This window comes from Pyrgilauda ruficollis, unplaced genomic scaffold (assembly GCF_017590135.1).
Source record: "Pyrgilauda ruficollis isolate IOZ18807 unplaced genomic scaffold, ASM1759013v1 scaffold11, whole genome shotgun sequence".
Taxonomy (NCBI): Eukaryota; Metazoa; Chordata; class Aves; order Passeriformes; family Passeridae; genus Pyrgilauda; species Pyrgilauda ruficollis.
In genome coordinates, this window is record NW_024509210.1 from 5,602,686 (window position 1) to 5,623,235 (window position 20,550).

The 20,550-nt window shown below is 37.3% G+C and overlaps 1 protein-coding gene across 6 annotated transcripts in view; it reads left to right on the top strand.

Annotated features, from left to right (window-relative positions):
• LDB3 (LIM domain binding 3) overlaps nt 1–20,550 on the top strand; it is a 115,402-nt gene that overhangs the window by 72,913 nt on the left and 21,939 nt on the right. For 4 of the 6 annotated variants that reach the window (XM_041475546.1, XM_041475585.1, XM_041475578.1 and 1 more), the window contains 3 exons: nt 12,930–12,965; nt 14,315–14,512; nt 17,686–17,847. In XM_041475546.1, the coding sequence (XP_041331480.1) occupies nt 12,930–12,965; nt 14,315–14,512; nt 17,686–17,847 (396 nt within the window). The remainder of the gene's footprint in view (nt 1–12,929; nt 12,966–14,314; nt 14,513–17,685; nt 17,848–20,550) is intronic. The other 2 variants (XM_041475563.1, XM_041475570.1) reach the window with 2 other exon arrangements.

Below are 20,550 nucleotides of genomic sequence, written 5' to 3' on the forward strand. Positions count from 1 at the left end.
TGGAATAAATATGACCTAAATTTGTAGAATATGGAAGCACAGGACTGCTTTTGCTAATGGATAAATGTATTTGTTTCATATGATGTATCTAAAACACTGAAAAAGAGGATATGTTCAGAGATATAATATGGAATTAAAGATTTATCATCATCCTGCATAGCCAGGAAATAGATGTATTAAATATTACTATGTTGAGCTTAAAAACTGCAGTTGAGTCGGAAGGGTTCTGCATGCAATCCTTAGTTTCTGTTTGCATACTTCAAATCCCTGTTTCACTGTAGCTGCTCTAAGCCACCGGCTGGGTTTGTGATGTGTTTGGTACTCAATCCACCTCTTCTTATTCTGTTTTATATTTTATGGCTCTGTGGGTTCTGAGCTTTTGATCACAGTGCAGGTTGCAAATGTTGAATCAGTGAGAAAGATCTGCTGTCTTCCCTGCGAGAATACAAGAATGCTTTCAGTTGGTGTTTGCTGTAAACCCTGTAAACCACTGCAGTTCGCCCAAGTTCATGGCTGGGTGCCATGAACATCAGGCTTGACATTATAGCCCTCAGGGATTTATTTCTTCCCTCAAATATGCAAGCCTAATTCTCATGACATGTATTGTGCATTATCTGTTTTGATGTAATAGCACACATCCAAATCCTTATTATGATAGGATTTAAAGCATTGTGCTGAACTTCACATTGCCCCATTCATATCTGAGAGTAATATGTGGTTTTAAAGAAGTAATCTCTCTAGGTCTAATCTGTGGCTTTGGAAAAGACAAAATTTTGGAAAATTGACATGGCATGCGATACGTTGACAATAATTACCGATAACACATCGACACATGTAAATTGCACATTCTATCCAGTGTAATTCCAAGTACATGACTACATCCACTATGCTTTGCACATTTTCTGCAGTCTTTAGGTATCGCTGTGTTATTCTTTTCTTGCCCAAGGATGCTTCTGGTTATGTTTAGGCACAGCTGAACAGGTTTAAGGTGTGCATTGGTAGTAGAGGCATAAGGGAGCATGTATAGGTAGTTACACAGGGACAGTGCAACTGGTGTAAGCTCTGGTGCAAGGAATGAACTGGAATCTCCTTCCTACCCCACTGGCACCGTCTGGGTGCTTGATACCCACCTCAAACATTGGACAAACTCCACTGGGGATTTGGCAGCAGAACCCTGGCTGTGCAGGCATCCATCATTGTGACCCCAGGCAGGCTGAGAGCAATCTCTCACTGGTATTTCTCTTGTCTCTTTGTGTCAGCTCCTCAGTGTAGCCAGCAGGAATTGCATGGAATGGAGATCAGGTTTCTTCCAAACACTTAGGAGTGGAGGGAAGAAAGATGTAGCTTATTTTTTGGAAGAACTGTTTTACATAAAAATAGTCACTTTTAGATTGCTACTTCCAACTTCATGACATATGTTCAAAAAAACCCATAAACTTGGGAATTTGGTTGGCAGAACATTGCTGTCAGTTAATATTAATGAGTGTGTTGTATGACTGTCCTTTGCTCATGCTGCTGCTGTTTTGAAGGCACACATAAAAGTATAACTTGCTATGAAAACCTTTCATTGCTGGTGTGATGATTGTTGTGGAATATTTTCTGGAAATATGGGATCCATTTCAAGCCAAACAGATGTTTCTGAATACCTTTTCCTTGAATGGAGGGGTAATATCTTCAAAGCAGAAAGGGAGTTCTTAAATTATATGTCAGACCCACTGGAGCTAGTATATTCTGGTGTAGCTAGAAAAAAATGCCATCAGAAAGTTTCAGCTGCAAATACTTTACATCTCTTAATTACCTAAAAGCATAAAAAGTAGTTGGAGAAGTCATACATCAAGACTCCTTTAGGACTGTTGCTTGCATGGCACTGTGTTATTAAGCACAAAAGATTTAGAAATATCAGTGAATTTGTTGGCATTTACTCTGTTTATTGTTTTGTGCTTTCCTCAGCCTGAGGAGTAAAACCAGCCCAGTCTGCTCCTTTCTGTTTGGCTGGTTTCACTCTCAAGTTCCACTGCATTAACACAATTAATTGTCTTGTGTTTTGAGTGTAAATAATGAGGAAAATAATGACCTTGTTTGCAATGACTGCAAAAAGTTTTGCAAATAATGAGAATATTTTCTTTTTCATTCTGTTTGATATACTTCTCCTTGACTGTGCTATCATCTCACATCTTCCTTCTTCCCCTTTTTATATAGAAAAGCTGAATTTAAGCTATAGGGCATCTAGAAAAGATTAAATCCTGAGAGATGCTGAGCATGGCTCGAGCGCCCCAGTCTGCAGTCAGGGGTGGCAGGAGATGGACAATATTTCACAGGACTCTGCTTTGTAAATCCCCTGTTGTTCTGCTTTCTGACACACATGACCAGAAATATCTATGCAAAATGTCAACACTAATACTCACTAATTCTGAGGAAGCTGTAGTAAAGTACTGCTGAAACCTGGGCTTGGTGGTCCTTGCAGGAAGGGCAGCAGGTTATATATGGGCTGACCTCAGTGTTAGAGAATGGAAAAAAAATTGCATTCATTTTGCACTTGTATGAGTTAACTTTCACTGATTCCTTAGTTGTGTGAGAGGAAGGGAGAAGACAAGAGAAACTGCTGGGAGGAAAACAATGGGATTACACTGCATTTCTAGCAAAAGCAGCCCTGTAATACCAAGCACAAGTCAAAGAATAAGAAGTTATATCAAGTTACTACTCAAAAATAAACCACTGCAAAACCTTTCACACGTGGTCCAAAAAGCATCACCCAGCCTTCACTATGCTGATTTGAAAGCTGAGGAAAAAATCCAAATAAATTGCCACTGCCCTAGTTGTAAGGCAGGGGAGTGGTAGCCATGGTCCCTAACCCCTTCTTTCTCCCTCCTTTCTTTCTTCTGTGTATGTGTGTCTCTCTCTGTCTCTGTCTCTCTCTTTCCTCATGCCACAGGGAGAGGTTTGAAACGGAACGTAACAGCCCACGCTTTGCCAAATTGCGCAACTGGCATCACGGCCTGTCCGCGCAGCTCCTTAATGTTAAAAGCTAAATGCCCCCAGTCCGAGGGCAACCACAGAGTCCCAGTAACACATTAACTGCTGGCCTGACTTAGAGCCTGAGCCTGCCACTCGTGCAAAGATGTGCTGCTAGGCACTAGGTTTCTGCTGTTAGCCTGTTAGCCTTTCACTGTCACCAAAGGTGAAATCATGACACAACCCAGGACATGTTCTTCATGATAAAGTAGTTTAGCTTTTTTTCCTTTATTATCTCAAACTTCGGTATACAGAAAAAACGTCACTATTGTAGTCTCTTGATTTTAATTCTAGAAGAAAATGAGAGGGAAGTTATTGACAATATTTCTTTAGGAGGAAAAAGAATGAGATTTTCGCAGAGTTTTACTGATATAAAGACAATGAAGTAAGAGAAAGAAAGTTGAAAAGGAAAACTGATTGGCCTAGACTTTGCTAAATGTATAACACACTTAGTTTGCATAGTTGAATGATGCTGTTTGAAATAAGATATTAGCAATGTGAAGCTATATTTCAATATATTATACTGGCAAAAGTCATTTACTGAAACCATTGCTGTAAGTTTTGTGTTGGAAACCTTAATTTATCATTATATGAAAGAGAGATAGCTGAGGTTGCTCAGGATCTGCAGGGAAATGACATTTTGCTATAGGTGATTTAGGAGTGAGAAGAATATATCATACTGCTGGTGCTCTGAAGCTTTTAAAAGCATCTTGTAAGTTTTAAGGAATATGTTGCCCATTCTGTATTGCTCTTGCTTTGACTCACATCTTTTCTGTATATACCAGCATGCTTTATCTGAAATAAAAGGTTTTAAAACTAAAATAATTCTGTGCCTATTTTACACAGTACTTTATTCTGTTTTAATACAATAACTGCTTCAAGTGATTATTGAAAGAAGACCTTTTCTTTCCCAAATATAAAATTTGGTCAAAAAGTTTTCCATTATTAACTGTAATTATTAATGAACTGTAAGTTGTCTGAATTGGAATAAACCTGATAAAGCAGTTGAGTTAGGTACCTTTATCTGGTAGCAGTAATTCCAATGAAAGGGATTAGTGCATGAGATCAGATTGAAACTATTACACTTTTTGCTGCTTCCAAATTTGTTTCAGCAGCTCGTACAAGAACCAAGTTCGTTCAAACTAAATTTTTTTTCTGCATTATAGAAATAAGGAAAAGCTACTGTTCATGGAGAATTTTTCATGAATCAACCAAATACTGAAGTGTTTAAAGGATTATCATACATATACAAAAAACCTAATTCTTCACTATTACTTAAGAGTACATTAGCACTAATTCCTTTTAAAATGCGTTTCACTTTTCTTAGCTAAATACCAGAGCTCTTCAGGACATGCTACTTAATTCACAACATGGATTTATATTTTTCTTATGGGAACACAAACAGATTCTGATCACACTATCTTATTAGTACCTATGATAAATCAGCATCACTGCATGAAATAAGAGCAACATTTTAACTTCTCCTGATTGTTGCCAGGAGCAACCTTTGGTGAACCAAAGTGGTGGTGAATTTTACTTATGTATGGGAAATTTTGATAGAATTTAAAATATCAATAGGCAATTACGATTATTTTCATAAACATAAAATGTACCTAAGTAAAATAATCTTCCAGTTCTAATTTTCAACCAAATTAGATGTTTTTATGAGTAAGTAGTAATACAGTCTCTTCATGGTAATAACAATTGTGCATCCTTAATGTTTTATGAATATAATACAGATACTAGTCATTTCCAAGAGTTCTAGTGCATGTGTTAGAATGAAAATGTCTAGATTATATCTCAATGTTTACACTTAGTGTTATTTTGAAAGGTATTTTAATGATGTAAATTCAGTGCATATAAACCATGTAATCATATAGGGCAGTAGTTTTAATCCTCTTTTCTGTAGGATAAAAAATTGAATCTAATATTCTCCAAGCTTGTAGAATGTCAATTCTTTATGCAGTTACATGGAGAAAAAAAGCAATAGGAAAAAAAGTTGAATATGTGGCAGCTTTTAGAACTGCTGCAATGTTAAAGACCCTTTGTGAAGGTGCCTTCATTAATCCTTACAGAAAGATTTTTACTACAGCATATTTCAACTGCTTAGTCCAATTCCTTTTAAAAAATCTCACAAGTGATGGACTTTTTGTGTTAAAATTGTCAATCAACTATTTCCATGTCATTTCTTTTTTATATTTAGACTAGTAATTCCTCAACTCTTACTCCTCAAAGATCTTCTTTTATGTTGTCATGGTGATCTTCAAGTCCAGAAAATTAATGTTATGGATCTTTTTTTGTGTAGCTCTAAAGAGGTCTCGTTTTTGCTTCCTGAGGAGGGGGCAGACTTTGTCTGTAAGGCAGAGAAATTGGCCTGGATTTTTCACTCTACTGCATATCATTGTTAGTTAGAGGAACAAACCTGGGCCTGATTAAAAAGCATTATATCTTAAAAAAAAAAAAAAAAACCCAGTAGATTTGGTCAAGTGAAAGGGCAAGCCTAGCCTATTATATTTTAGTATGTTCAGGCTTATCTCACTCTATGTGGCTTCTGAGTGACCAACCCTATCTTGCAGTGTTCCCTGAGCACTTGCAGAAGTCTGATGTCTCACACAGGAAAATCACTCAGAATTAATACAGTGAGGCTTAAAATAGGTTCCTGATTGAAGACTCGATGAGTCATGTAATTCTTTAAACCAGCACTGGTGATAGGCAGGTGTAATCTGTCCCATGCTGAGTATATTTTGACCTGTGATGGCTCTGCTGAGCAGAGGACAATGGTTGGTGACAATGCTGTCTTCTAAATAACCTCCATGCCAAAAATAAAGTAAAACACAGGATGTGGGTAGTCATGTGCACCCCCTGCCCTTCCCAATATTGCCAGTAAAGCATAGTGTTATAAGCATTTAATGAAGACACAGCAAAGCTGATGCCAGTAGGAAATCAAAACCAAAAGGCCTTCCAGGTAAATCTGCTTGTCTGGTTATGGCACAGGGACATGCTCCTTTTCTGCTGTGGTACAAGGCTGTTTGAACTGAACTAACCTGTTTCCTGAATCCTGCTGCCCTGCCTTCTGCTCCAGCAGCCCCCTGACCTCCTGCAGTGCTCAGTTTGCAGCAGAGGCACTGACTGCATGCAGTGTGTGCTGATGGGACGTAGCTGCAGTGTGGCTTTAGGAGAGCGGGTGTGACAACTTGGCCTCTGTTCCTTTCATGCATGACAAAAGGACAAAAGGAGGAAGGTTCTGTGGCTCCTTCCCTTGCCTCCCTCTCCTCATGCCTGCCTGCACAGGAAGGACAGTATGTTTTTGCTAAGTAATACAGAGGTCACTTCATTGCAGTTTCTCTCTCATTATGCACTACTGGGTGAAGTATATCTTCCAGAGCAAGGAACAAGTATTTCTGGGGCTACTTTATCTCTTTTGAAAAGTCCAATATCACAGAGCTTTCTGAAGCCTTCCTCAGAGGCAGAAGAAGTGACACCAGTTTTTCACTTGTGCACTCTGGTAGGAGCTGAGTTGATGTTGTAGCTTCTTTAGCTGTGTCTACCATGAGCTTCAGTGACTGGGATTACCATTATATGTATCAGAAACTTAAGTGGATCCTTACACAAATTTGAGTTTGCAAAGTTAAAAAGCCAGAATTTTGGTATGGTGCATGGTATTACCAGATAATTACTTCCTTTAATTAGTTTGCCTTTAGTTGACAGCTTTCTGCAGAATACACGAAAATTAATTGACTAAAACTTGCTCTCAAGCCCAAAAACATCCTTGTTCTATGGCTGCTAATCAAAGCCATCTGACACCACTAAGACAAGCTAAGGTATCTTGATTTCCTTCCTTTGTTGGCCAAAATTTCCAATGATTAACATTGCCCAATTGCCAAAAACCTCCTATCTCCTTCTCAAATTACCAGAATTGCTACTTTTGAAATACATGGCTTATCTTTCCACAACAGCTTGTGAAATAAAGCAGACTTCTCTAGGTAGATTTCCCACTTAAGGAACATAACAAAAAATTAATAAGCACATACAATTTAATATCTTCCAATCCCCACTTACCTTTTAACACCTGAAGAGTGAGAAAAGTGTAGGAACAGTGAAATAACTCACTTGTCTCCATGGAATCTTGAGTGAAATCAGGAGAGCAAACTGATCAAATATAAAGGCTTTTTTCCTCTAAATATTTCTGGAAGTTCTACAGGAAAAAAAATTATTAAGGCATAGTAAATCCCTTGTTTCCAAGTCAGTTCCCTGTAGAATAAATTGGTCAAAGACAGTGTAAGGTACAGTGTAAGGTACAGTTTGTTTTTTTCAATGTACCCACTTAAAATTGAAAGAGTGAAGCCTCCAAATGCAATTAGAAAATACCATGAAACTTTTCTCAAAACAGTTCGTAAAGAAAGTAATGCATAAGCTAACAGAGCCTGTTAAAGCTGGAATCAAACTTTGGGTGTGGGTGTACTGACCTATGTGTAGCATCTTATCTTTACCACCTCAGTCTCCTGCACATTCCTGTCCACCATGTAACCTTTGCATGACCAGAAATGAACATTAACTTTCATTTTTACTGTGCAACCTTTAAAATTTTTAATATGCATCCTTCAGCTGATGCAGGCGGCTAACCAAGACACCAGTGCTGCCTTTCTCTCTGACTGCTCAGTCCAAAAAGGGAAAAGCAGTTCTAACATGTTGCAGGTTTTCCAACAAGCATTCTAACTCAGAGGCACTCAGCTGGGGTCTGTAGATCATCAGCCTGGCTCACAGCTTTGCTTAGGGTGAGCTGGAGCACAGCACTGGCACTGCTTCCTTTTATTCTGCTTCTAAATTGCATTAATGTCAGCAAAATTAACCTAAATACTAATAACTTCCTAATAGTTCATTTCCATGTAAGATTTTTGTTGTAGCTGACCCAGAATGTTATATGATTACAAATGAGAGAGAGGGAAGGTAAGAAAATCCTTGAGAGAGTTTATGAAATAAAATTTAATCCACATTCTGAAAAAATGACAACCATTCTAATTTATACCACTTAGATAATTGATTCAGGAACTGAACAGCACAGACACGTTGCTGGGTTTCAGGGGCAGCTTCAAACTTAGCTTAATGCCATGTAGAGGAAGTATGAATTTTCATATCAGCAATGTGCACAAATTAAAAAGTAGGTCTAAAAAACAACCCCCTGAAAGTGAAACCTCTGAGTTCTTGTTCTTCCCACAGCTTCTATGGAGAAAAGTGAAGTCACGATGAGAAAGAGCATTTCAGTGAGAGGGAATCGTTTCCTGGCATACAAAACCCAAACTTGTTGTCCATTGGTTTTGTCGGTAGTGGTCAGGAACACAGACTGAGAGTTTGGATCCTGTGCTCAGGTACCTGGTGGCAGATCCCTGCACTTTACCGTGGGGCTATAGAAAGCTACAGGAAAACATTCAATTAAATTGAATTGCACTCTTAAGGCCAAGATAGGGAATAATTATCTGAATTAAATCCCAGCTCCAATTGCTACACATGCTCAGAATTTTGCAGTCTTTGTTCTTGCTAAAATGATGTATTTACCAATAAGATTAAATTTAAAATTGTAGTTCATATGCCAAATATCATGATGTAAACCTTGGGCAATTTACCTTATCTTTCCCCAACACTAATGCCGCTGTATGTCCAGCTGCATTTATTCTGTGCCTGTCAAATTTAACAGCAAACCTGTGGATGCCACTAAAATGCATTCACAGGAGGGATTGGCTTGGATTTTAGCGAGCTGCTTTGATTGAGTTCCATACTATGTGTTGACAACAAGCTGCTGGTTGTTTTCTACTGAATCTATGATTATGCTTCTTCTCTTCTGTGGCACTGTCTGCACAAACCAGGAAACCCCTGTGAGAAAAGTGTTTCCCTCTTTTGGAAAGCAAACATAGTAGGATATATTGCAATTGTTTTGGCGTGGGCTGCTCACATTCTTAACTACAGTGGCTGAAAAAGAGAGACTAGCCCTTTTCCCCCTTTTTGTGATCCCAAGCTGAAGTGTTAACTAAACCAGCATGATAGTCCTCTTCTGTCCTCTCCAGTTAACTGCCTGTCATTTCTTTGTTTGTCTTCTGGTGTCTTTGTTAAAATAACAGGAATATAGCATGGGGGGGGGAAAAAAAGCAAGCAATCTCAAAAGTCATCTGACCATGGAAAAATTTTCAGCTGCAAATACAGAAAGGTAGAAATAGCCTCACTGGATCAGAGCAGCAGTTAATCTAGCTCAGTGTCCAGTTTCCAAGTGTCAGTGTCTCATGCCTTCAAAATGTTTGGAAGGCAATTATAGAATAGCTTTCACACAACTTTACTCGCATAGACCCAGTAAGAATTTCTTTTAAATTACTTTGTTAGTTTTACTTCTTAAAAGGAAATTTTATTTGTAGGCAAATATGCTTATATAAATATAATTACATGCTGGGATGAAAGTTATAAGTCTGATTAGTCCTGCAAATCCACACTATGCTACTAGAAAAACAGAATTTTTAATTACAATAAATAACCTAACGTATGTTTATTTCCCCTTTGGAAAAAGATTGTATATCTATCAGACTCGGTAGAAGACTATATTGGGTTCTCAATACAGTAAAATACTGATGAACTGAACAGATATATTTATTTTAAAATCTATAATACCTCATTAAAGAGAGTGAACTGATATTTTAAATACTCAGCTGGGGTTTGGGAGAGCTTTTTTCAGTTCTTTACACTGCTGTGGACTTTCTTTTAGACCATGAACAAATCTATTAAGTTTTAGTCTCTCATTTGTAAAATTAGAAAAATAGTCTTGCTCCACAAGAGTATAGAGAAAAAACTCAATTAGAATATTCACCTTTTGCTTCAGTACTGAAAGAGCAGTTGAAGGACCATGTGGTCCCTCAGGACACCTCATGTTTCTTATGTCACCAGGTCTTCATTGCACATCATATGATTCTGTCTCCGTATTTTAGCGGAATGGAGGAGAGCTTTTCAAGAGAGAGAGTCTAGATATGTTACTATTTAAGAAGAAGGTAGATGGAAGGTCACCACCTCCACATTTCAGCTTGCCTGCTACATGTACATGTTGGGGAATCTTTTGCATTTGGTTCCCAAAAATAAAGTATAATGGAAAAGCATTCCATGTCCTGTACATACAGTTCAGATTTAAGCTACTCGTTTATTGAAAATTCTGATGATTCTCCAGGCTATTTTTAGGGTCCAATAGCACACACAAGCTTGGCTTGCAAATTAATTTTGATTTCTGTTACTCAAAGTATTCTGATTCTTGTTGGTATGTGGGATTTCTATCTATTTCTATCATTTCACTCTGCCTTTAGCACCATATCATGTAGCATATTTTATGAGAAGAAAACATTTAATGATTTCTACTGTATAATGTTCCGTGGAATTGGGAAGACAGTATATTGCATAAATAGGTCTTGTTTGAAATACAAGTCCAACATTTAATGAAATCTGTGGGAGTTGCACTGTTCTCTCAGAACAGTCATTGTCTGAGGCCCTTCTATCAAAAGCCATTTCAGTGGGGACTAAAAAGAACAGCAGACCAAAAAAAATCCCTTACGGTAATTTTAAATCTCTCCCAGATAGCTCAAAACTGTTATTCACTACTGTCAGTTATTGCAGCAGCCTGTGTAGACAGAGATACAAACAGCTCATAGTATTCTGAGCCAAATTCTTTCATGTTGTGAAGGTATTGACTTTACTGAGCCTGCCCGAGGGATGTATTTGGCTCAAAAGTAAAGTTATTTCTGCATTTAGTTAGCAAAAAATGTTTTGGTTGTAAAGGTCAGAAATCCAGTCATCGGTTCCTTAAAATGCAAGTATTGCCAGTCAGAGGCACATCTGATCTTGAGCCTTTCTTCTTGGTAGCCAAATGGGAATTACTCCTATTGACTGGGAAGAGAAATAGGTCCTCGAAGCAAAACCATGAAGTGTTATGTGCCTTTGAACTCATTTTCCCCTTTACTCTCTACCTTTTCATTTGTTTTATTCTGTGGAAGTATTTTTACTATACTTCTCTCTCTGTTTTAACCTTCACAACTCCCCTGCTATCATCACTCAACATTATCCAATATTGTACACTTGGGGAAAAAGCTTTTGTGAAATACCGACCTCAAAGTGACCTTGAGTCAAGTGACTTTTTTTGCCTTGTTCAGTGTAGCCACAACTATTGAAGCAGAAAAGTTAGGATTAATTACATTAATTGTAACAACAGAGGCTTAGCACTGCTTCAGCCTGACCTCAACTGCCTGCCTTTTGGTCTTGGCTGTAATTTCTCATGGAGCATTTGGCAGCACTGGAGATAAATAGTGCTGTATTTTGTTTCCAGGCCCTGACTGTGTTCCTTAACATTGTTGCATGATTATGGCTCTTGGTAAATTAACACTTCCCACACCTGCCCAGTCTCTAATCCATCCTCCTGCATCTTGTTTGATAGCTGGCATTGCAGTGAACTCACAGCTTGATTACCATAAGGACAGTGTTTGGTTTCTCATTGCTTCCGAGTGGTGAGCCGTCGACCTTGCTGGGGGATTTCTGTTCAAGGCAGGCTCTTCTGACCACAGGAACATCTTATTCACACAGACACATATGAAGGGCATTTCCCAACTTCTGGATTTCAAAATCTGGCTTCAATTCATTTTAGGGCTACATTTTAGTTAGAGGTTTTAAAAATCCGTAGAGAACACCTATGTCCAAGCCTTTGCTGATCTTAACTGGATTGGTTTTTATAACTTTCTTGGAACTGAACTAAGGAAAGAATATGTGACTGTACATATATGTGTTAATGTATAAGTACATAAACACAATACTGATAGTAATGTGGAAAATATTAAGAATGGCCTTACAAACATAATGTAAGTTAATGATTGGAGACCAGCAAATCCATACAAAGAAGTGCATGTATTCCTTTTTTTTTTTTTTTCAAAGGGTGCTTCAGGAAGAAGGTTCAGTTGGGTAAATGAGGACATTTGCTTTGTGGTTTGTAATTTTACATGCCACTTAAGAAAAGTGTTCTCATTTGGCATATTTCAGCTTTAAACCTGTTGCAATTTCAGCACAGTTCCTTAAATAGGAAGGGATGCGATCACCCATTGAATTGCTAAATAGTGAGACTATCTCAATTACTTAACTAACTGGATTTCAAACTTAGGTGTTTAAGGCTAATGGATTCTATTCTTTTTGAAATTACTTGTGTCTTAACTTCTTACAGATAAACAGTTGCTGGCATTTAAACAGATCAGTTATTTTTTAAGTGTGTATGTGTATTTACAGAATGACAGCCCAGTTCTGAGGCTGACTGAATCCTCACCTCAACAAAGGAATGATTTCCAGTTGAAGGAATTGTCTCTAATCCAATTTAGGTTGAGAAAACTAGTATTTGGATAGGGCAGAGAATTTTTAAGTGATGCCAGGCATAAGAAATCCTTTTTGTGTAAGTCTTTGTTAACCATTTCACTGCTGATCACTTCAAAATATTGGGTCCATGAGGACTGCCCAACTCTGATTATTTTTTGGATTTGGCATCCAAGCATGTTCTGCTAGAATATTATTGAATTATTATTTTTTAAGGAAACTTATTAAAGTCAAAATTATTCCTGAAATTGCATACACAGGTACAATGTCTCATTTGTAACTGTTAATTTTCCTTTTATTTTCTTATTGAAACAAAGTTGTTTGCAAGTGATAAGAGGCATACAGCAAACTTTTATGTCTGATGGTTTCACCTGGAAAGCTGAAGAGGTTTCTCACAGCTATATTTACGAGCAACCACTCTAGGATGCTTTTTGCAACCAAACATTTCTCCCCAACCCATATTCGTCTTCCCTGGTTGTTTTGGGTGGGGGTTTTTTGCCATTGCTGGCAATTGCATTTATTTCATACTGTATCCCCTCCTTTCACAGAGACAAGGAAAACCTTGCAGCAGCATCAGAAAACAGGTAATGTTTGCTGTGTTTGATTTACTTCCTGTTAAGAGTGTATCTTCACTTCCTCCATATTGTTCTTACCTCAAAAACATGAAATTTGTATACTGTTTGAGCAGATGATGAAAGTAGAGGCTTCAGCTAAGTGGGTTCATCAGGCATTTCTTTCTCATGCACTGTGATGTGGAACAGGTGGGGATTGTGTTTCTCAAAACTTATAAGCCTCAAAAATAAGAGGTTTTAAATCAAATATTCTTGAAATGGAGTACTGTGAGTTTGTGATGGAGTTTTAAGAACAATTTCCATTTTAAACTTTGTCTAGACTATTCAAGATGTTTTTAAAATCTAAATAAGATTATCTTTTTAAGAACATTTATATGTCAGACCTTGATTGATACTCAGTGCGTTATGAGGTTCAAAACAGTCCCTCCGTAAGTTCTTTCATGTCAAGTTGTTTTCTCCCAAAGGATCTCAGAATTTTGCAGTTAGATATAGAAATGTTGTTTTCCATTAGTTCATTTATTAAAACCCCAAGTACAGGTACTTCTTGAGTGAATCTGACTGGTTGTTTAATGGAGCAAAGACAGGCTTCTTAGTAGTTAGTCATTAAAAGAATTTTATACTACTGCTTTTCTCTTTGTTTTTGATTCCTGCCTCAGTGATATGCAACCACTTTTTATTTTGGTTTGTTTTTTTTTTTTTTTTAAGACTGCTTATATTTGAACGAAGGTTGCATAGAGTTAATATCTGAGTGCAAGCATTATTTGTTAATAATGACAGAAGCAATGGCAACTGGCACTTGAACAGTTGGGAAAATTGGTTTTTATTTTTAAATGAATAATTAAAAAATAAAGGAAATAAACCCCTTGATTCCTGAATATAAATTAAATTGTAAAGAACAAGCAACGCATGTTAGAACTTCACCAGCAGTTTCATTTGTGTAAAACCATTTATAGGACTATGCAGCTGCTTCACTGAAATCTTTTCTTTTAACTGTTATTTTATTTTGCCAGGGACATTTTCTGATATATGACTGGTGTTATTGTCCTCCTATGTTGCCTTAATTTTGTGTGATCTGTCATACCACAGCCTTTCTCCACCTCCATTACCATCACAGCTCTGCTTATTTTGATATTCATAGCAATATGATTTCCAGATTTAACACAAGGTACCTTTTTTAATTTGTCAAGCCTTTCCTGCTCTTAAGCAGTAATTAACCAACGAACTATCAAGATTACTTCATCTGCATTGTCATTATGATCTCCAGCTCCACCTGTGGCTGGAATTCTGTCTGTTCCTCAAACCCCTGCTATTACCTAGGAAATGCCTCATTTACAAACACCCTTGTGATCTCTGTTACCCAGGCCTACAGGTACCGCGCATGCGCCCCAGTATGTGACCTCGAGTATTTGGCATCCTCCTAAGTCATCCACCAGGGATGCCAACACTGCCAATGCTCAGCCAGTGGCCTCCAAGGGGTCTGTGAGGCTTGGAGCAGGTACAAGCCAGGGGGAGGCCGGTGTTGGCCAGAAAGCCCCTCTTGCTTCATCCAGTAACCAAAGGTACACTGTGCCGTGTAACTGCATAACTGACCCGGTTTGGAGCTTTGCAATGGTTTGGTAATAACAAACTCTAACTCCTTCAGATGGAAATGCCCACTGCCACAAAGGAAGACATTCCAGTTCTTCCAATTCCCAGCAGCTTCTGGTTCATGTGGGTGTTACATTTTCAGTGGCTCTCGTAGGATCACACCTACAGTACAGAGACAAGTCATTAAGCATCTTGAGCAGAGAAGCAGCAGCTGAAATTTCTGTATTTTTACTGGATTCCACAAACACTCCCATATTCAAATGTTAAATCCTTCCACATTACAGCTTTCTCCAAATACTTTCTCTGGAAAAAATACTTTTTTTTCTACAAATGATGCAATAAGAGATTTTTTTTTCATATCCATTTTAGTTTTGGTTTTCTATATTTTTGATTCTTTGCAAGTGATCTGTTGGAGGATTAGAAACACAAAAACCTTCATGCATTACATAAAGGAGACTAAGTGCTGTTTTAATCATCCACTCCATGTTACTGGGATAGAAAGTCTCAGAACTTAGGACTTCACTAAGAGAAAAAGTGTTATATTTTAAGTGTTATAGTGCATTTGTTGCTGTGTTCTCATTATGGTTGTTAACCATTATTATCTTCTTAACCTCTACTGATCTGTGTTCCTTTTCATGAGTGAAAATCAGCTGAGAAGAAATGTGTGTTTGTTTTCATCCACCTAACTTACTTTTATGTTTGTTACCGCAAATATGAAGATGTTTGATTTTTTTCAGTGTCTTTTAAAATACAAAGTACTGTAAAGATTTAAAGTCTACAAAATTACTGTATTTAAAAACCAACCAACCAACCAAAAAACACTCTGTAACATGTCATAATGAAGCTGTTGCATTAGATGATCTTTTTTATAAAGCAGCACTCAACATTTGTCAAGTCTTGAAATTCTTCTGTTCTTGAATAACTAAAATGAAAATCAGACTGAAAAACTAGAAAGGAGGAGGAAAAAAAACCAGTTTGGCTATTGTATTTGACAATATAGATAAAATTATGTAAAATTTGTAGTTGCTAAGTTAAGACCAGTCAAGTCAGTCTTGAACTCGTTCTATAAAACTGTTTTGAGAATGTTATCGACTGCATATAACTCATGTAACCAAACCACTCTGATTTTTATGGTTATATCCACTTGACTTATCTTTATTCCAATTCCTTGTTCTGATAATTAACATATGCTACCGTGAAGAAAGGTAAGCAACATTTTAATCACATAAAAAGAAATATTACAAACACTATGCAAGATAAATTTTTTTGTATTTCTTTTAAACTTGAAAAGGTATTCTAGTATATTTGGTTTTATTTTATTTATATGGGTTTGTTCTGTTCATATATGTCTCCACACAGGTGCACACATATGGATTGGGTTTTTTTACTTTCTTTTCAGTGTTTATAACTGAATATGTATTTTGATTATTTTGTATATTGTTAAAATTAAATTGCAATTAATTAAGTTCACTGTTCTCTTCAAGATATGATGTCTTGAATATTCTGAAATCTGTAGCAAATTCCTTTTCACATCAGTGCAAATAGACCAAATAAGTGAAATCCTAGTTTGTGTTTGTTTTTAATGCATACATTAAGTTCCATTTTTATGTGCAGCATAGTTTCAATCCTTTCTTCTTTGCCAAATCAAAGATATGTAAGTATGTAAGATGAAAACTGTGTCTCCACAGTTTTTAGTGGGTTAATTCTAGTACCTACTGTGGCACAGGGAAAATGTCAGTGCTGAAATTCAGTACCAGAATATCTGTGGTGGATAATACACAGCTACTCTGCTACATAGGCTGTGAAATTGATAGTCTGCTAGTTAATTGGAAGAACTTATATCATGAAATGCATCAGGATAGAAGAAATCATCTGACTCTCAAATGCATATTACTATGGAAGAACTTCTGCAAAACTGTTACAAAACTAGGTGTAAGGATTTGAAATCCAGAATTGCAAACTGGATGATTATTTTCAGGAACTTACTTATTATGTACATAATTGTAGATCAGTCTCCATAAGGGAGAAAATACCAATTTCCTGCTTTTGTTGAGGGCTGCATTCAACTTTGAGGTTTGTGGGTATAACAACCAGCTTCTCTTTGAGCTAATCAAACAAAACATTCAGTTGAGTTAAGACACCATCATGTAGACTATTGAACACTAGAAGAGGAGGTGAAGGACGGGGGAAATGGGACAGCCCCTTGGAGAACAAGGGATATCCCAAATTCAGAAGTACCAAACACTCATTCTAGGTCCTGAGGAATAGAACTTGTCAAATCAGTGCTTCTGAGAAGCAAAAGAGAATCTGAAATAATTTGCACAATGGATGGTAATTCTGCTTAGGAAAAAAGGCTGAGAGAGAGTTGGAGGGCTGAAGAAACAGCTGTGGAAATGTGGTTTTTTTGTTATTTGATACTTGCTGTGCTCAGGAAGGAGCATTTTGGGTATTTGTACCTTGAGCAAGAGAATCACCGAATTCCAGCACCTTGACAGGAGTAATTTGTAAGAACACAGAGATGTGACAACATACTTATGACATAGGTCTAAAGAAGTAGACATATATCCATTATGTCTCTAGGCCATTGCTCATGGACAAGACAACTATGTACAGTGATGCCCTGATTTAAAAAAAAAAAAACCTGCTAACTTTGCTCCATTTATCTGTCTGTAAGAGAGGAGTAAGTCTCAAATTTGATGGAGGTGATGGAACACATTAATAGTTCAACAGGTTACTTAAATGATCACAGGATACAAGACTAGATTATTATCATTCATTTCAATATATTTGATGGAATTTATATGAATTCACAAGACTGTGAAAGGCTCTTCACCGCCACTTCAGTCCTGGGTGTGCCACATTTCCTGCCACTGGCATCAGTGGGAGCAGGACTGAAGTGCTCTTTAACACCTGGGGTAAATTTCAGTCAAGCAGGATCAGCCCTGCATTGCAGTCTGAACTGCACAATGGAAAAGGCTGAACAAATGTCTTTTTTTTTCTTTGCATAATTGTGCTTTTCCCTCAGTAACCCAGCCAGCTACTATGTTTGCAGCTGCAGGTTCAAACATAGTAGGTTTTATGCTCTCCATGTAAATGCACGCCTTCTTAAGATGCTTCTTGTTTTATTTAATTTAACTCTAATTAGTACCCCTGTTGAGCATGCCCCGGTGGCTCCCAGTTCTGCTGCTCCTGCACCACATGCTTCAGCACCTCAGCCTGCTACTGCTGCTCCAAACACAGCCAGCCTGATGGCAGCACCAGCCACCACCTCAGTAGTGCAAGAGTCTTTCTCATCCTCCTTCCAAAGGTAATGCTCCATTGCTTTATACCCCTCTGGCTTTGGAAATGCTGCATACACATTCTTAGCTTAAGAATGTAGTTTGAAAAGCTGTAACCTGGTTTATATGCTTTTATATATTTGGGGGGGGGGGGGGGGGGGCTGGGTTTTTTGGGGTTTTTTTTTGATGGGGGTTTTTTTTTTTCAATTTTGTGATATGTTGTTCATGTTTGCATAGAATTTGCAAAATAAAACTGCCCTAAAAATAACTTCATTTTCAGAAAGCAAGTCTGGGCTTAAAATTAGAAATGTTTTTACACCACTTATAATAAAACCAAAACAACTCCTCATATTAGTTGCAGTGAATGAAGATTCTTTTAATAGTGTTTCTGCAGTAGGACAAGAAATGGAAAATCAGAAAATGTCATTTACTCACATGATTGAGCTTACTGTGTCACAGCAGATATCAGTAAAGCATGGTGGACACTTGATGATTGACTTGCTCTGTAAGTTAAATCAATTCATTTCTATTAGATTTATCTGATCTTTTTTTCCTAATGAGAATTAGCCTTTGAGCAGAAGTTTCAAGGAGATGCATTCCTAACACTTGTAGCAGAGTGGGAGTTACAGTTACAACTGTCAGACAGCTTGTGAGGAAATGTGTGGGATTTATACAGCTGTCACTTATATCACAGTAATTTTGGAGATAGTAAGCGTTTTTTGGTACATAATATTCTTTTATCTTTGGGGTTTGCTACATGAATATTCTGAAAAGATGTCTATTTTAGCATGCTTTTAAAATCCAAGGAAAAACATAGTTCCAGTAATATAAACCGCCTTTAATTGAGACCTCAGATGTATCATATTTTAGGAATGTATAAATGGAATTGGAAACGTTCTCTTGGCTCTATTTCTTAATTAATTTTGGTAGTTGACTTGCATTATATATATATATACCAACTAATTAGTTTCTCACTTTAGTCAGTTTTTACCTAGCCATGGCTTACCAGAATGCAGTTTTATTCCAGACAGCAAAGGAGGTTTGAATAAAGTCTTATGCTCAAATTCAGAACTGCCTGAGAGGCACTTCCACATAAAATAATGGTAAGGTTTAAGTAATTTTTATCCCTCAGTTGAAACCATAGCATGAAGAAAATGTATTACCTAGTATCTGCTCCAGACCAAAAATATGCCTCTACTAAACTAATTGTTCCAATTACTTCTGGTTTTGACAGGACAATCTTCTATCTGGGACTGTTTGCATTGTAAAATGTTTATCTTGTATTTAGACTCAAACATCTTCAGATCTTTCACATAAAAGCATGTATCATTGACAAAAGTCCTGTCCTGTAATATTGTCTGTCTTAATTATTGATAGTCTGGTTTTCAAATGTTTCCATAATGTGTGCATTTTGCCTTGTGTTCTGTAGGATTGTGCTTGGTTGTGCTAGTCTGTAAGTCTGCAGATGTGTGCTACAGAAAACCTGTTCCTGGTAACGATGCAGCAGTCTTCCTGGATCTGAATCCTGCCAGAGCTTGGTTCTGATGCCATGATTTGTGCCTCTGTTAAATCATTTTGTTCATGCTTTCATGCTTTTGTGTGTCTTCTGCAGAGTTCTTGCAGCCCCCAGCTCTCTTTCCCAGCCTAAGCCTTCCCATGGGCCCAAGAACATGTCATTAGCAGCTTCCACTATTTCATCTGCTATCTCATCTCAGTCTAGGTATATCTGTAAAGCTCTCTTTTTTTAACCTAATTTGTTTTGATTTTGTATTATGCTCTCTGACATGAGGTTTTCAGTTTCTGAAGGAATTGAATTGGGAGAGAAAAAGCACAAACAAGTGTTTAAAAGAACAGCCTTCTTATCTTCTGCATGACAACCCAGCTAGGAAACAGCTACATTGTAGATGTAGGATGTGTGACCACAAGGTCCTGTTAGAACACAGGTGTTTCACTTGGTTGGTTTGTGCTGCTTTTGCCATCCTGAAATGAAAATATTTGTCTAGAGACACTGGGTGAGAATGATGGACTTTTTTTTTTCTTGGTGAAAATGCAGGATCACAGCAATCTTTTATCACTAGAAAGAGAGAATGCTGCTGTACTGCCTCACTTCCAAGCCTTTTCAATGCTTTCATAACAAACACTGGCATGCAAAAGCTATTATTTCTCCTGAGCTACAGAAAGTAATTGATTTTAGGGATTCTTCCAGCTGAAGATTGAAATCAGTCAGAAGATGAAATTAAACGGAAGCTTTGATGACTACTCTGTCCAGACAGAGCACATCTATTCATGTTTCACCTGTCTACAGGGGTCTTAGGACCCATCTAAATCTTTCCTAAGTGCTTATTTTCATTCCTGCCTTGGAAATAATGGAATCATAGAATGGATTGCACTGGGAGGGATCTTAAAGATCATCTAGTTCCATGGGCAGGGACAAGTTACGCAGCAATTATGCATCATTTACATATAAACAGCTAATCAATTAGTATAAAGATTTATTAAAACCAGTACTTGCTGACAATACTTGCATGTTTTTCTTAGGACTGATGTAATACTATTTTTTGGTTGAGCTTTTTTTCCATTTCCCTTAAATTTTATATGCATTTAATGGGAGAAGGGAAGCAGTGTGAGGCCCAAAACCATATTAATTCATTTGTAGTTATGTACCAACATGGACTAATCAGTGCAAAACAAAATTCTGAAGAGGATAAAAAAATGACATTGAGATATTGAGG